At 34.0% G+C, this 18,633-nt stretch overlaps 1 protein-coding gene across 2 annotated transcripts in view; it reads left to right on the forward strand.

Annotated features, from left to right (window-relative positions):
* LOC118192020 (organic cation transporter protein-like) overlaps positions 1-18,633 on the forward strand; it is a 99,085-nt gene that overhangs the window by 67,559 nt on the left and 12,893 nt on the right. For both annotated transcript variants that reach the window (XM_085826994.1, XM_035362898.2), the window contains exons 3-7: positions 1,847-1,950; positions 4,000-4,154; positions 7,662-7,830; positions 10,769-11,008; positions 14,558-14,772. In XM_085826994.1, the coding sequence (XP_085683120.1) occupies positions 1,847-1,950; positions 4,000-4,154; positions 7,662-7,830; positions 10,769-11,008; positions 14,558-14,772 (883 nt within the window). The remainder of the gene's footprint in view (positions 1-1,846; positions 1,951-3,999; positions 4,155-7,661; positions 7,831-10,768; positions 11,009-14,557; positions 14,773-18,633) is intronic.

An 18,633-nucleotide genomic window follows, 5' to 3' on the forward strand; every position in this document is an offset into this window, starting at 1 on the left:
TATAGAACAGATATCACAATTACTTTATAGGGACATTAGGTTATTTCGAAGCAGAAGACTTGAAAAATTAGCAATGCCCTCGCCGGAACTCAAACCACGGACCTCTCGAATACGCGTCGAGTGTGCTGGCCATTACACCACGATGGCTTGTTAACAATGCGGGAGAATTACCTTATGTACTCCCCCTTTTACAGGGTGACTGGGGATTAGGGTACCCAGTCGCCGAATCCTGGTGGTGGAGAATCATCATCAACCATCTTTTTAATTCGGGCGCCACAGTAGAAAGATTAGGTTATTTCGAAGCAGGAGACATGAACAATGAACAATGCCCTCTCCCGGACTGGAACCACGGACCTTTCGAACACGCGCCGAGTGTGCTGGCCATTACACCACGAAGGCATGCTAAGAAGGCGGCAGAAAGACCTTATAACTTAACTCGTCATTTTCATTCCTCGTAATCTTGTTTTGCAAGTTGTAATCACTGTTTAATAATACAGGCTTAAGTACCTACCAGAAAGTATTTTTTAGCTTTCTTCAGGAATTTTCTACAATGAATTTTTGACGTCAGGAGTTTTTTTTTTTTTTTTAATCCACCATTTCGCTTTATGTTAGTAATGCCATGTATTAAATCGTTATTCAAGCAACAGTAGATCCCCCCCCCGAAAAAAAACTGAAAGGTTTCAAAACGAAACGGTCACCCAAAAGAGTTTTTTAATGTTTTTTATGATCTCGCTGACCTCGCAAGCTACAAGTCTACAGTTAAACTCTCTCCTACTAACCCATTTTTTTAGGTCTTTTTTTAGCCGTACTTTTAAGCATCATTTTCTTCGCACTTACGCCATATACAATTCAACAACAAAGTTACAAAAATTTTAAAAGTAGCGTAGCAGTATATGTTTTGAATTCCTGAAGTGTTGGCATACGTTTTTCCGTTTTGTTTTTCAGTCTTTTCTCAGTTCATCATATTAATGTTCAGTTTTCTTACTAAGATAGCTGTACAAAACTTTGTTTGTCTTTTTATTATTAACGTTTTGTGTGTTCACTTATTATATATCACGTTCATCACGTGACATAAAACTCAAATCAACGGCAATAATGCAAAATAATTAAAAATAGCTTATCTTTAGAATTTCGGATAAGCAGTCTCGCGCGCAGGAGGTAAAAATGTTTTATTCTGTACAGTGTTGCCACTGGTCGCTTTGAAATCATTGAGTTTATTAATCAAAAATTCTTTTGAGTTTTACCAGATATGAAATAGACAATAAAACAAATTCAAAATTCGGTCTTTCAGGTGCTAATGTTCGACTGGAGGACTGCGTTATTCAAAATTGGATGGCTCTAGGTACCTTTTTTATTTTTACAATATTCATGTAGATTCTTCATTGTTTAATTTCTTTAAATATAATACAGGACGATAATATTTGTGGCAACAATTTGGGAAGTTAGTAGTTTTAGTGATTCAACGCAAAATGCCGTTTTAAGACTAAAATCCCACTGGGGACTATCGTCCCTTTTGGGCCAGAAAAAGGGATTAAATATTAGCGATTTCAAGGCTAAATCCCTATTAAAGAATTTTTTGCGAAATTCGTGGTCGCTAATTAAATACAAGATTTTAGAAAAATAAATTGGAACTTGAATAAATCTTGTTCTGGTTTAAAAAAAAAATATCGTGAAAGAGATTTGATATCTAAAATTTAAAAGGCTTGAAATCCCTGTGAACTTCAGTCAAGCTAATTTCTTTTTAACTTCATGTTAACTTCAGTGAAGCTATTTCTTTTTAAATTCGTGTTAACTTTTTATAAGCTTAGGTAATTTCAAGTTGTTCACATACTTTTCCTTTCTTCAGTGGGACCTCGTTTGTGACCGAGAATGGCTAATTTCCTTTTCCAAGTCGATTTACAATGTTGGATACTTAGTGGCCGTGCTGGTGTTCGGTCAGTTATCAGATAGGTAAGTTTTACGAATCTTAAGTATTCTAGAAAGCATCATACTATTTTTTTATCAAGTGATTAAACTTATTTGATATGGGAGGAACATTGGAGCTGCTGGTATTTTTACATCTTACTTACTGCAGAGAATGATAAACATCTAGCTAGTAATTTAACAAATCAATTATCCAACTAATAAGAACACAAACAACTGCAAGTTCAGAGTAATTCAGTGTAAATTTAAGCGATTCAGATAGATGTCTCCTTTTCAAAGGTGTAAAGAGGGAGTAACATAAAAACAATACTCTTGCATGCGTACGCGTTCGTAATAGATTGAATATACACTGAACCGATGACTGCTTGATAACATTTATTTTTATTAAAAGAAACAGTTTACAGTTCTGGAACCTTCCACAAAATCACTCATACAGCTCTTCTCAGTATCACAGAACACAATCAGTAGTTACACTCCAAATTACTAAGAACGTTAAACACAACGCACTGCAAAAAAGCATCTAAAAGGCGAAGCTCTCAGAGATACCTCAGTACTCCGAAGTCGCTCTGAACTAACAAGAACTGAGAAACTGATGCTGTGGCAGGTAGTATATATTTTTTCCTGGCCGCCGAGGAATTTCTAGTACTTTCCATTTCTCGAAATTACTGGAAGGCGTATGACGGGCGGATGCGGTTATGGTTACACAGATAATCAATAACACTTTTTCAGTTAAATATCCATTATGGACCGGACCATACATTGGAACGGACTAAAATGTCGCCTAATGGTCGACAAATTTGGCAAGCGAAATTAGTCGCCAAAAAGCATCGCCAGCTTGGCAAGAAGACGGCGATATAGTCATTTACTCAAAGCTATTTAGCGAAATAGCCATTATTCATATATGTTCTATCTTCATAGATTTCGCCTAAGAGACAGTGACCAATGTATTTATGGCAGTACTGGTGACCCAGATCACTATCTGTTTGACTGCTCGCACACAGCGAATTCACATTTCAAAAGACCAACTGCAATCAATATGCCGACATGGTTCCAGAACACATATAAGAATAAATACACGTTCAGCCGCATTAGAGACTACACTACCATTGCTAAAAGCATTGCTGACAGCCTGGGGTGGCTTCTTTCCTTGGACACCGTACCATTAGCAGCCCGCTCTGTACATATATTAACTTACTTAATGTCTTTTTTTATTGTTTTGTTTTTGTTTTTGCTTTGTTTTGTTTTTAATTATATTTTATATTATGATTAATCCAGAACTCAATTAATGTATTCCACAATTTGTAATTTATTACTGATGACTGATTATTATAGCACATCCTTAATATAACTGTATGCCTAACATGTACCATAATAGTGAAAAGTGTTCCGCTTATTCTCAGCAGTCCTCAACATGCACTTTCCATGTTCTTGTCCTTATTTCAATGTTCCTCGTTTCGTATCGCCAATCCCCGGAGGATACAGTACTAAGCTCTTTATTTATACTTATATTATTTTTAATTCCATCGACAGGATCCAACAGGCTGAAAAGCACCAACCCAGTGGGCCAGCTGTTCCGTCGATGGCGAAAAGAAAGAAAGAAAGCCATTTACTTAAAGAGACTGTTTTAGTTAAAGAAAGTGTCTAGCTAGTTAAAGAGACTCAAGGTTAAAGAGACTGTTTTAGTTAAAGAAAGTGTCTAGCTAGTTAAAGAGACTCAAGGTTAAAGAGACTGTTTTAGTTAAAGAAACTGTCTAGCTAGTTTAAGAGACTCAAATGTTAAAGAGACTGTTTTAGTTAAAGAGACTGTCAAAGTTAGAGACTCGTTTGTTTTCCCTGTATTCTGATTTTTTCAGCAAAGTTTCGCTCTTAAGATTTTCATATTATATTATAAAAAAAATATTAAAAAATTCTTATATAATTTCACTAAAATTATCTACATATGTGTGAAATTCCTAACAACGCATTAGCAAAAATAAACTTCATAACAAAAGGACTGATGTTTTATTTAACATAGTTTATTAATCGTGCATTTATTTTATCATTTATTTTAATTATTTTTTTTTCCTCTCTGAATAGTGTAGGCAGGCGTCCTACCCTCCTGTTCTCGTATGTGCTTAATGTGAGCTCGAGCTTCCTATGTGCCTTTGCTCCATCTTTCGCCATGTTCGCAATTCTCAGGTTTTTTACAGCCGTGGGAGGTGCCGGATTTTACACTGTCTCCTTCGTTATACGTATGTACATCTCTAGCTTTCAAAGTTTCTGTATTCTTAAAAAGCTTCATGCTTATATACAAGGTGTTTGAAAAAAGTGGCTATAGGGTTATTTCCTTAACACGTTGAGTACTACATCACTCAGGCCCCAGCGGCCGAGCGGTAAAGTCGCTGAACACTGGTAGTTCGGTCCGAGGTTCGAATCCCGCGAACGGGCTGGCTGCATCGGTGTTTTCGTGGTTTTCCCCATGTGTAACGTGTATACGAACCAGTTTCCCTTAGAAAGTCTTCCACGAAGGCATCCCTCCCCTTAGGCAGATGGCCCTAGTGTGCTTTGCCATAATTAAGTACACCACCACCACCACCACCACTACGTCACTCACCGGTGACTGGCACTGAACTTTCCGTTGAGGCCGCGTCAGTCACCGGTGACTATCTGTGATAAATACGATATAAAACAGAAAAAAAAATTACATTCTTATAATGAATTTTATTGAAATACGGTAAACGTCAAAACGGTTGTTTTTCGTAGGTATCATAATATATGGCAACTTGCTTAGTCAATTTTTTGGCCATTGCTCTACCAAAATGTGTCGCATCGCATTCTTTTTTCGCATAATTTGCTTAATTTATAATATATCAGTCGTATAATTTAAAATATCTTTGACTTTTCCAGCTTTTTTGGGGGTCGGGGAATTTTTGTTGTGGTTTTGTAGTAGTAGTTTCAATAGAAATTTATACTCTGTAGCCACTATTTTCAGGCCCTCTTTATGGCGTGAGTTTGCTTTTAAATATGCAACGTGTTTTAACGTACACTGCGGAAAAAAAAGGGACAGTTCTATATCTCCCGTTCTACTGAGTCCATTGACGAAATTCAAGTTGCGTTTCTCATGTCTCGAAAGTGAGACTTAGGATATATATTAGATTAATATATAGCACTGTTCTAATAAAGGTATTTTGACACAAACTCGGACTTTTTTGAAGGCATGCCAATTTTTTTCCATATTTCAATTCTGCGACTCCAATTATGCCTAAATATTAAATTTTGTAAAGTTTGGTTTTACTGAGAAATTTTAAAATTTATCTTGACGTATTTTTTTCAGTTTGCGCCAAGAATAATTCACTTGGCGAACTTCTTTATTTATAGCAACCTATTTTCCTTTCGCCCCTTTTTTTTTTTCATTGTAAACGAGCGGGAAAAAGTCATAGTTCATAATTTCAAATAATTTTAACCAAATGCATAAAACACATTTGGCGTTATTATCGCTTATAACAAATATGCCAAATTTCAAATTTTCTAGGATATACGTGAATTTACATATTGGAAAAATGCACCAATATGTAAATTCACGTATATCCTAGGAAATTTTGAATAAAAAACTCTATTTTTGAAGGGATACTTAGAAATACATCTACTTAAGATGATGGTAAAACTTCTATAGGTTATAATTCAAAAATGTTTTCGAAAAATTTATAAAAGTTATTTAAAAAAATTGTTTAAATAAATCATAAAAAAGGTGAATTTTATTTGGAATAAACCTAAATTTCAAATTCTGGAAAAAGGAGCAAGTTATAAGGTATTTCTCCCGCCTTCTTAGCATGCCTTCGTGGTGTAGTGGTCTGCACCCTGGGCGCGTATTTCAGAGGTTCGTGGTTCGATTCCCGGCAAGGGCGTTGCTCATTTTTCAAGTCTCCTGTTTTAAAAATTACCTAATGTCTCTACAAAGTAAGTTTCATAAAAAATAGATATTAATAAATGTATATAAAATTAAATTAATACTGAGGAGCTAAAATTTTGAGAGCTAATGTTTTAAAAACTACTCATGCGACATTTACGAAACTTGGCAGTTTGGCAGAATTTGAGCTGTAGAATTGAAATATGGAAAAAACTTGGCATGTCATTTCAGAAAAAGTCCGATTTTGGTTCAAAATACCTATATTAGAACAATGCCGTATATAAAACTAAGACATGTCCTAAGCCGCGTTTTCGAGACATGAAAAACGCAAGTTGAATTTCGTCAATCGGCCTAGTAGAACGAGTGATATAAAACTTCCCCCCCCCAATTTTTTTCGCAGTGTACATAAATCATTTACAGTAATACGTAAGTCGAACATCATGGAAATAAATCGGCATTTTCAAAGTTAGGGGAAAATTTACCGACGCTTACGCCAGTAGCCTTCAAACTTGACACCTCTTTTTTTTTTTTTTTTTTTTTTTTTTTTTTTTTTTTTTTTTTTTCCCTTAGTGTGGTGTTGCTTACAACTCGTAATTATGTGCTTAAAATTTACCGGTAACCACCTTAGTACGATTGAAGAAACAGGAATTGAGACTAGTGTGAGGTGCTGTCGTTTCTTGCATTATAAGTTTACACCAAATTTGGCTTTTGAGCAGAATACAAGAATCTTTTAAGCAGAAACACACCCGCAATTACTAGAGAGTTTAAAATAACGGAAAATAGGTATTGGAGCTCTCAACCTCTGGTCGTGAAGAAAGGCTACATTAACATTACCGTTTATATATCATAAATTCTATATATTACAGTAGCATGAGGGAAAATCTGCACTGTTATCAGAGCAAAATATTAGATAATTCTGTATCTTAATCAAACAAAAATAAATTGCTGTCAAGCTTGGAGACTTCCCTAAGTCTCCACGCTAATTGACATTACAATTAATTTAATTATTATTACAATTAATCTAATTGGCATTACAATTAATGGATGCCAAGTCATACCATCTCATTGAAATATGGTAATGACTACTCTGTTTCCTTCTTTCTTAACATCAGTCGTGGCATATAATTGAAAATTTAGAAATTTTAAGTATTACTTATGCTATCTTTGCAGACAAGGTCTCTTTGCCTCTTGATGGCCATTTGTACTATTGTGTACATTCCCAAAGAATTAGTCATGTTTATGATCAGATCGATTGTATTGTCATATGTACTAATGCAGCTGAAATATCATATTTTTTTTAATAAGAGATATTATTTTGAATAGCTTTAATTGTAACGCTGAAGTTATTAAAGAACGTACGTCTAAATTTCTAATTGAGACCAATGGATGATTCGTATATTAAAGCTCGGCCGATCTCGATGACGACAATTTGCCTTATAGATTTCAGCCAAGGGCACATTTAATCCTGTTTTCCTTTCAGAAACTTCTGATGCTTTTCGTTGAATTAATTTGAGACTTAAAGGAATATATATATTTTTTAATTAATCTGAGACTTGAAGGAATATATATTTCCTTTCTTTAAACAATAATATGTAAAGTTTTTCTCTGTTTGCAAGCACTTATTTTTCGTTAATTTAACGTAACATATAATTTGGTTGTTTGAAGAACTTTGTGAGAAATTCTTTCAAACGCACCAAGAACTTCTCAAAGGCATTCTAGAACTGTATTTTGTATAATTTTAAATTGTGCTGAGATTTTGTTTCAGATATGCTTATTAAAGATGTTAATGAACTCGTGATTTTTGAATTAGAGTATTTTAGAAAGAATTTAAGTTAATTTTTATGTGTTTTAGTAATGGAAATGGTAAGCCCGGGATTTCGCTCAATGGTAGGCGTAGCCATCAATTTTGGTTGGTGCTTGGCCTTTATCAGTCTTCCTGCGGTGGCCTGGATCATTAGAGATTGGTTCTGGCTGCAGCTGGCTCTTACAGTCCCGAAACTGCTGTTCATTTCTGTTTTTTGGTGAGTTAATTCCTTATATATGAAGCTATCTAGAGTATAAAATTCAATAAATAAGTTAGTACTTAAAACTTTAAGAAATTATAAAAGGATTTTTTTTTTCCAGTATTAAAGATTCAGGTTCTTTGCCCAAGGGATTTAACTTCAATTCCACTAAAATTAGTTTTATGTTCTTTATTTCAATATATTGGCGATAATTTAAACCTGAACATCACTTATAATTAAAATTCTCTAAAATACTTTAAACTTTTTGCGTCCATTTATTAAAGAATTTAGATACTAGTGACTGCTAAAAGTTTTTTAAATCACTGCCACCTAATTGGCGAGAACCTGAAACTATTCATACTTACACCAAAGCTAGAAAGACAGCTTAAACATTAAAGCTTCTAAAACAGTAATAATGTTGATTAAAGCGTATATCTTGTTACTTAATTTTTACATTACGAACGATTTAACGATTAGACAAGCTACTTCTTTGAAAGATAGTTGAAAACAAGTTATGTTTTCCCACACAATAACACCAGCATTATGTTTTAAAGCGCAATGCTAGAAATGCATTTACCTCTAATTTCAGAGTCAATAAAGTACAAGCACAGCGTATCTTGCATGCTCAAATATTAAGCGTAGCTTGCGTCAGGAAAAAAAGAAGAAAATAATTCATTTAGAACTTAACAAGCCAATTCTGCGGCATTTATAGTCAAAAAACACAGATCTGAGAGGCTCGTATATCTGTTAATTCGCTTCTGATTTTATTCCGGGTATCTGAATACGCTAACTGTATGAAATTATCGTGATTTTCTACGTATCAGCCATTCCTCTTGACTTCCTGCATAAAGACATATTTATCCATAAAGGGATGGTTCTAATATATACTCTGCACAAAAAAAAAAAAAAAAAAAAAAAAAAAAAAAAAAAAAAAGAGGGACAGTTCTGTTTTTCTCCGTTCTACTGGGTCGATTGACGAAATTTTGCGTTTAGTCTCGAAAGCATGATTTAGGCTACGTATTAGACTTGAGTATAGCATTTTTCTAACATAGGTATTTTGGAGTGATTTTAAAAAAATTACTTCTCAAAATTGTAGCTCCTCAATGTTAATTGAATTTGGTATATATTTATTAATATTCCGTTAAACTTACTTTATTCCTTCGTTCGATTTTTTAAAATTTATATTTTTAATAAGTGTTAGAAATTTTAGGAAAAATTTTTGAATTATATAAAATTTAGTTCATAAAAATTTTTATAAATTTTTACACACAATAACACCATAAATTTTTATAAATTTTTACAACAACCTTAAAGCAGACGATTTTTAGGCGTACCTGCAAAAAAATTAGTTTTTTATTCATCATTTCCCAATATTTGCGTGAATTTATATGTTTGTACGTTTTGAAATTTAGAATATTTGTTATAAACGATAATAACGCTAAATGTCGTCACGCACTTCTGGCGTTATTATCTAATTATTCTAAAAATTATTTGAAAGAATGAATGATGCTCCTTTTTTTCCGCTCATGTACATTGAAATGGAAAGAAAAATAGGTTACCATAAATTAAGAATTTCGCCGAGTGAATTATTCTCGGCTCAAACTGAAAAAGATAAATTTTATATAAATAAATATAAAATAAGAGAGAATTTTTTTTATTTAATTTCTCCATAAATGTTTCAATTAATTTCTCCGTAAATTTCTCATCAAATTTTACAAAATTTAATATTTAGGTATAATTTGAATTCTAGAGACGGAATATGGGAAACCTCATTTCAGAAACTGTGTACCTCATTTCTGTGTACCTCATTTCAGAAAGTCCAATTTTGTGTCAAAATATCTATGTTAGAACTATGCTACATATAAATCTAATACATATCCTAAGTCGCGCTTTCGAGACATGAAAAACTCTAATTAAATTTCTTCAATCGAAGCAGTTGTAGAGTTCCTCTCTTTGAAATGCTGAGTTACAGTTGAACGTGAAGAATCTTAAGAACTGATGAGCGAATAATCGCTTGAGTTCGTGCGGCAGGAAAGAAAAGGATGGAAGGATAACCCTTTATTATCCAAATAAGATTTAACAGAACTTCTTCTTGGAGTGTACAATAAAAGCCGACATTTGGGCTTGAACTTACGAGACTAAGAATTAAACTAAGACTAATCTAAACTAAAAGAGATATCTTGATAGCCGAAGCTATCAAGATTCTACCAGAGTTGCCCCTTAACGTTAATAGACTGCGAAGCTATCAAGGGCCTAAAGTACGGCCGAGCGTATTAATAGTTTACGAGAGAGTAGTCTATAAAGGGCGGACGCGTGCAGACAAGTATCTGGTAACTCTCTCCCTAAAACGAAAGAACTTCACGGTTAAATACCGCTCTTCCTCATTATGTATTCAGACGTGATTCTAAAACTACGTTCTGACCGGAAGTAGTAAGTTGAAGTTAAGAATCAACAAGAAAGGAACTTAAAATTTAACTGTTAATAAAATTAACATAATCCTTACACAGTAAAATGGAAGATATAGAACTGGCTCATTTTTTTAATGCAGAGTGTACCTTCCCTTTATCAAATAATCGAATACAATCCATTTAAGATTACTAATTGCTCATACTAATTATCAATAATAATATCCAATATAATGCTTGACGTAATATTATAATGGAATAGTGAAGCTTTTTCTTCGTCAGTGACTTTATTCAAGCCCAGTACGATACTGAAAGAAGTCTGCTGTAGAAAACAAAAGACGATAAATGGATATGTTCACTATCAAAGAGACATATGTGAAGACTCTTGCTTAGAATGCTGGAACATTCACTTTCTGAAATAATTTATCTAAAATATTTACTTGTCGAAACTGGTTATAAGTTAAAACATAATAATCAAACAATTTGAAATTTAATTAATTGTTTGGCTCTTATTTAAAAAAGCTATATATTATTTAAAATTTGATCTTTAGGGTGATACCAGAATCTCCTCGATGGCTGCTAATCCGCAGTGAAAAAGAAGAATTCCGGCGTGTAGTGCTAAAAGCATCCAAGAAAAATGGCTTGCCAGAAGCTTTCGTCCAATCTGAAGTAGACAAACTACTTTTGAGGACAGAAGAATTACGAGTAAGCTCCGAATCTTCAGCCACGGTGTTTGATCTCTTTAAAACTCCCAGATTAAGAAAGAATACTTTGATACTCTTTTATAACTGGTATGTAGGCCCACTTCTTTTCATTTAAGTTTATCATTTATGATTAAAATTTAGTTTTCTTCTGCATAAAGGTAATCATCACGAGCAAATGTGTCACCTGATGGCTGATCGCTGCCGAGTTGTTTCATCATTTCTGCAACAATTATTTGTTGCAGAAATGATGATATCTAATATATTTAAAATTTTGGTATGTCTTTTGATAGCAAATACCAATTTCAGGTCACCAAAATACAGATTGTTGAGATTTTTCCCCCCTCTTTATTTATATAGTTTATCCATATCATCGACACGTTGTTTATCCATATCATTGACTCAGTTGTGAAGGTACGTTTATTGTTTATAAACGTACCTTCACAACTGAAAAAAAAAGCTTGTATTTGTCGAGTTAGTTCTTCATAACAAAATCCTCTCCTCTTCTATCAAATTTTAGATGAAAATATTTCTTCAGTAGGATATGATTCAGTAGATATAATGCTTTTAATGTATCCTGCTACTGTTATTTTACGGGGTCAGCTATTGATTGATAGTAACTGAGGTGAATAGCTGCTTTTAAATAGCTTAGATTATTAATCAATAACAGGCAAGTTCAGTTTGGAAAAAAAAAAAAAAAAGGAAACTGAACACGTTTTACGGAACGGCAGCACACCAGCAAGTGGAAGATAAAAATATTTTATTTCGGTCAAAGGCTGACATTTCTTCTAAATCACGGAGTTTGTTGATTCAATTTGAAAGACACATACCTTACACTTTGCCCAGTGGCAACAGATTTCTTTTAACTCGCTAAATTTATTAATTAAATTTGAGACGTAAATATCTTACGCTTTGTCCAGTGGCAACGCACTGCTTTTAAATCGCCGAGTTTGATAATCAAAATTTAATTACTTCGCAAAAAAACATCGAATAAATTAACAAATTTAAAGTTCGGGATCGAGGGGCACATGTTCGGGATCGAGGGGGAAGGCTACATGTGTTTGAAATCTGATATCTTTACGTGCTGCTGTTTTCCCACAGTGTGAAAAATATACCTACATACATACAAATTCCTCATTATTTTTATAGTTAGAGAATTATGTGCAGTTCTTAAAACAGACCTCACTTTCATTTCTGTTCTGCATGAAGTGTTTTAAATTGCTAAGCGTTCATATTAATTTTGTTAGTAAATTTAATTTCAAGGTTGGAATTTTAAAATTCTAGTTTTTATAATATTTTAATGTTCCCAATTTTAATGATTTAGAAATCATTCTCATTACCAATATTAATTCAATTTAATATTTAAAACAAGAGATATGATAACACACTGTGGAAGCAGACGTTACTTTCTGTAACTTCTGAAGAGTACTTGTCCATCACTGTACTTCAGACTATAGCGAGATTCATCAACTTGTTGAAACAACTTGAGCAACAAACTCGAGTAAACAACTTGTTGAAACAGGACACGCGCCAGGCACTGTGTTGTTATCCCCATTGAGTTCGGAGACGTTTGTGATTCAGCGACAGGGGAATCGTGTGTAGAAGAACCCTTGCACGCGGTTCTTGCTGCAGCAGAAGGCGACGAACAGTGGGACTAGAAAACATAACACCTGTAAATATGCTCCAACATTGTGCTAACACACGACAGGACACTGTACGATCCGTCACCGCCATGCGGATGAGGTGTCTGTCGTCCTTTGCCGTGTGCTATTGCGTGCTCCATTACCAGGATTTCGTCTTGTTTGGTTCTCCTCTATCCAATTCTTCCAAACACGCATCACTGTTGCGGCATTACGCTGCGTGCGGGCTGCAACTGCTTGATACAAAAATTCCACCCTCTCGCATACCGACGATGCGGCCTCTTTCGAACTCCGTTAGTTGTTCGTACGGCACCCTCCGTTGTTGACGATGCATATTAACCCCTAATTAAACATTCACCGCAAACAAGAAAACGATAAACATATTTCAACGCAATTTTACAGTCCTTTATGTATGTTACCGACAAAGTATGAAATCCGGCATTCTATAGAATGCCTAGGTATTGTATAGGCATTGTTTATATATTGCCAGCTAGTTTTAGGCATTGCAATGCCTAAAACTGGCTGGCAGTATATGAAACGAATCATATTTCGCACATTTCCTAGGCATTCTATAGAATGCCAGATGATAAACCGACAAAGTATAAAATACTTTTCCGATTCGTTTCGAAGAATCGAAACTACTTACCAAAACTTAATAAATGATGTAAAAAGGCCCAAATGACTACTAAGAAGGAACCATGGGACTACTGCCCGCCGAATCGCTAGTATGTGATGTTTGTGGAAAACAAAAGTACATTCATTTATCCTGTTAAAGAAAGCGTCAGTACTATCCAGTATTGCGTCACGGAAGCTGAGTTATTTTTCGTATTTCATGAAAACTCGTTTGAGTACTGCACAAGAATGACGTGACAGAATATCGAAAGAACTTTCAACCAATTACAAAAATCTTACTCGTATTGATATTGAACCGTAACAACCACCTTTGTGAACCCTGCCAGAAAAAGCAAAAAGGTATTAAAAAGGACACTGATGAGAAACTTATGATTGTTTCTGAATTTCACTTCTGTTGTCGTATAGATCTTATCGATTCCCAGTCTCAGCCAGATAAAAAATACAGATTTGTTACGCTGTATCAAGATCACCTCATTATCTCTCTCTCTCTTTTTTTTTTAACATATTTCTAAAGACAGTTTTTTAGTGGCAATCTTTCATTAATTTTTGAAAATCACATTTGTATTTTTGTATATTATAACATTTGTATATTAATGAACGTCTTTTAAATAATAGCTTTATCATAACCTTTTTTTTCATACTTTGCCTAAAGAGCATTTGTCACTCTATAGAATGCCTAGGTAAAGTATGTAATAATTCTCTTATTTCATACCTGAATCCTGAAATCGTCCGGCATTATATACAATGCCTAGCCATTCTACAGAATGCCGGCGTTTCATACTTTGTCGATAACATACACATGGAACAAGCGGCCGGTTCTCATTTTAAGCATGCGCAATCGCTTTGTAATTCTAATTATTTGCGTGGCTTACCTCAGTTTACATTTCCTGTAAGTTTGGTTCAGTTTGCATAATTCCTTCATGGTGCTTATATTTTCACAAGTACTAGTGCACTTTTTTCCTTCCCGCGAAGTGAGAACTGAATTGATTCAATGAGAAATACATTTCTGATGAAATTCGAGGAAATAGGTTTAAATGAAGTGCAGTAAAAAGTGTGTTTAATTTAATAGGCCGTAAGGAAGTCATGTGGTGATCCACATGGTCCACATCAGATATTTAATTTTATGACTTGACACAAAATAGATGTCTGTCAAATTTAATAAACATGTGCATTAGATATGAAATATTTTTGACAAAACTACTGTAAAATTAAGTGTGTGCAGATTCCAAATCAAATTTTTAAGCATCTAGTCATTATACTATGAAAGTAAGCACATGCTGTTCAATCTTACTGTGTCTTTTGATGTATATTATTATAATACCACACACTAAATTGTTCTTTTTAACTAATAAAACATCTATTTCAGGTTGGTGAACTCGTTCATCTACTTCGGCCTTTCATACAACACAGGTGACCTATCACCTGATCCCTACATAAGCTTCTTCCTTTCAGGGGCAGTAGAATTTCCAGCCTATTTAGTGACGATGAAAGTAATTGGTTCTGTAGGCCGGAGAAAACCGCTTGCTTTCGCTATGATGGCTGGTGGTGTTGCTTGTGCTCTTGCGATTCCCGTACCTTCTGGTAAGTGCTTTCGCTGTTTCAAGCTTTGTACCGTTACTATTATTTAGATTAACCAGTTATTTATAACTTCAGCATTTACTATAACTTCTGCTTTCAGTTTCCTCACCAGATATGTAAATTAATTAGAGAGTATTAAAGCTGAGGTTTCTGAGAAACGTTACTAAATTTTGTCACCTCTGATAAGATTGCGATTCTTCGGCTTTGCGTTGTTGCTACCGACATTTAATTGTTACGTGTACAGCGGTGAGAAGTACTGCGGTGGTGAGTACAGCGGTACGTGTACACTGTGTACAGCGGTGAGAAGTTCTGAGACGAAATCAGTTGTATAGTCTTTGCGTACTCGGTTTAGTTTAACTTTTAAATTTGACAATTACTTTAAGTTCCTTCGCCATAAATGGTGGTTGTTTTGTTAAGCACACAGACATGCATCTTATGTTTAAGTTCTGATTAAATAAAAAGGTTATTTTAACCTTCTCAGATCTCCATCGTTAACTTTACACACAGCCACAATTTGCTCGAAGTTTGTTAGGAGTTTGATACAAGGTTATGCTACCAAAGCAAGTCAAACTGTATAGCTTAAAGCTGAGTTACTGACAGTTTGATTTCGTTAGACACAGCCGTAAATACTTTTAAAATGTGCATCAGTCTTTCTATGAAACACGCGAAACTTATTAGCCGAAAAGGGACGTTAGTCTCGAATGGACTATTATTTTCGAAACGGCATTTTCTGTTGAATCACAATAAACGGCGTATCACTTTTCGAATTGTTGCTACCAAATATTATCGCCCTGTATTATATTTAAAGAAATTAAATAATGAAGAATATGCTTGAACGTATGTATGTTTCTCGCACTGTGTACAGCGGTACCTAGAGCCATCCAATTTTGAATAATGTTGTCCTCGACCAGAATATGGGCATCAGGAAACCCGAATTTTGAATTTTATATTTCAGATTTGTAAAACTTTAATGAACTTTTAACAAAATCAACAATTTCAAAGCGAGCAGTGGCAACACTGTACTAAAAAAAATTACCTCCAGCGAGCGAGACAGTCCATCGGGAATCCTAAAGACATGCTGTTTTTAAATATTTTGTGATTTTGCCGTTGAATCGAACTTTATGTGGCGTAAACGCCAAAAAAGTAATATTTAATAAGTAAACACACAAAACGTTAGTAATTAGAAGGAAAAACAAGTTTTACGAAGCCATCTTAGTAAGAAAACTAAACATTAATATAATGAACAGAGAAAAGGAAAAAAAAACAGAAAAATGAATGCCAACACTTAACGCTGCATCCGGAATTCTAAACGGATACTGCTATGCTGCTTTTAAACTTTTTGTGATTTTGCTGTTGAACTGTATCAGGGTTCATAGCCACATTTTAGTTGAAAAAATAAGCACCTATAAGCACTTTTCAAGCACATTTTAAGAAAAAAAAAAAATAAGCACCTGTCTAATTTACATTATACACAACTGCATAACCTTAAAAATTAGACTTATAATTTAAAATATGAGAAATGCAGTATTTATTAAGAGAGAATAAGCATTACCTCAACCATGGAAAATATTTTTTTTTTTTTTTTAATTTTAAATAACAGTTCAATTTACCGAACTAGTTTACAATGAGAGGAAAAAAGAACTATGCAGAACTAAACTATATTACAAGATTTTTAATGATGAAATTTCAGTTCAAAATAGAGAAAATAAATAATAATAAGGCATATTTATTGTATTCACTTGGAACCTAATAATAAATACAATTTATTTTTCCACTCATATTGATATTTAAATCTAAATTCTGAACATTTTCTAAATTTTCATTGTATATCAGTTTTCCCTTAACAGATATTGCAAGCAAAGAAATTTAAGTAACAAAGAGGAATATTTCTGAAATCAGAAGACAGAAATTTGCTTCATGCAGTTATCCTTTAACAGTAAAAGCTTAACTAACCCGCATACTTAGAAATTGGCGAATATTCGGACAGTCGAGCGTAACTTCAAAAAGAGGAGAAGGGGGGTAGACTGTAGCCGCTCGTTAAATTTTTCCGCTAAATAAATGCTTTTGACATTTCGATATGCGCATCATATAAAAATAAACCAATGGAACTGAAAAATATTCTGCTTAACAAGCACAGTAAAACTCTTTTAAGTGTTCATAAACAAATCTCGGACAGAACATCAAAATTAATTATCTCTGCAAAATATTGCAAGCGTTATTGCGCAATACGTGCGCCGTAATTCTTCCCTACGTTATATTACGCAATCGGAATCAACAGTTGCCGGTATTGGGAGAATAAAGAACTAAATAACTGGGGTGCTTTTCATTCTAATTTTCAACAGACGGCGTTAAATTTCCGGAATAGAATCACTCTTCGCTTGGGTTGGTAGACCGCAGAACTTTTAGTCCTATTCAATTCAGATTGGAAAGTGACCGAAAAAAAAAAAGTCCGTTGCTTGTTTTGCAGCGAACTGTAACAGTTTCAATATTCGAGATTTTGCGGAGAAAGGGAAGAACCTCCCAATCTTCGTATACTGCATAATGTATTGGCCCAAAAAAAAAATTATTTTGACTACTCAATTACTTTCCCTTTATATAAGCCATTCCGAATATTATTCCTTAGAAAGCTAATCTGTGTTAAAACACAACCATTTTTGAAAGTTTACTATACTTCAGCAGTTACTGCAACTACGTTATTATAAACATTCATACATATGCTCATATTATAAGCATAACGATCATAATAAACATGAATATGAACTGACCAAGCGGACCGAGAATGCAAATTATGAAGATCTTGTTAGAAATTCAAACGTGTGTAGTATTTGGGTGGGAGGAAAAGAATGCCGAATGTACCGGAATTTTCTACTGCTTTCGCATTTCTTTGACCAATAGAACGACGGGCACCTGTCTGTACTCTTCGTGCACACCAAAGGTTATGTTAATGCAGAGAAAGGGGAAAAGCTATTTCCGGGAGTATGATTCACCATCTGATATTCCATATTAGGAAAAAAGTTATTTATTTAGTTTCGGCTTTGGTACCGGGAAAAACAGCGCGTTCATTAAAAAAAAGAGCACTAAAAGCAAAAAAATAAGCACTAAAAATAAAAAATAAGGGCTTTAAAGAAAACGTAAGCACCTATAAGGGCCTTTATATTTTATTTTCAAATATAAGGACTTATAAGCAACGCTACGAACCCTGTGTATATGGCGTAAGTGCCAAGGAAATGATGCTTAATAATAAAGTTAAAAAGACAAAAAAACTTAATTAGTAGGAGTGAATGTAACAGCAGACTGGTAGACTGCGAGCTCAGCGAGAGAGTAAAAAAACCTTAACAAATCGTTTAGGGCGACCGTTTAAATTTGAAACCTATCAGTTTATTATTATTATTATTATTACAGTTACAATTTAATTTGATTTTATGTGGTTTGGACGTTAAGTCGATTGTTGAATAGATAATTTAATATTGGTTTTATATAGTTGGATTTATCAATGAAAACAAATATTAAATTTTGTTAAGCTAAATTGATGTTGTATTGCACAGAGTGCCCGGAAAGTCCCTGCTCCTTGAGCGTAATACAGTAAGTGCCGCTTAACGTGATATCACGTTTGTTCACGGCTATTTTGATAACATTAATGAGTAATGGAATTCGAAACAACTATGGAATTCAACTAATTTAATATCAATATAGCTATAAACAGCCATTTTAATTAGGAAAAGGCAAAAGTTTGTTTATGATCACATTAAGCGGCGTATTAGCAATATAAATATTATATGTAGTACAATAGAAATCGCATTATCTGCCGCGCGTCGTCCAATCCGGGTACCACTATTTGAGCATCCACTTTCCTATAGAAAATTC

Source organism: Stegodyphus dumicola, chromosome 11 (assembly GCF_044657685.1).
Source record: "Stegodyphus dumicola isolate Sdum_Otavi_A_Nest chromosome 11, ASM4465768v1".
In the NCBI taxonomy this organism is placed as follows: domain Eukaryota; kingdom Metazoa; phylum Arthropoda; class Arachnida; order Araneae; family Eresidae; genus Stegodyphus; species Stegodyphus dumicola.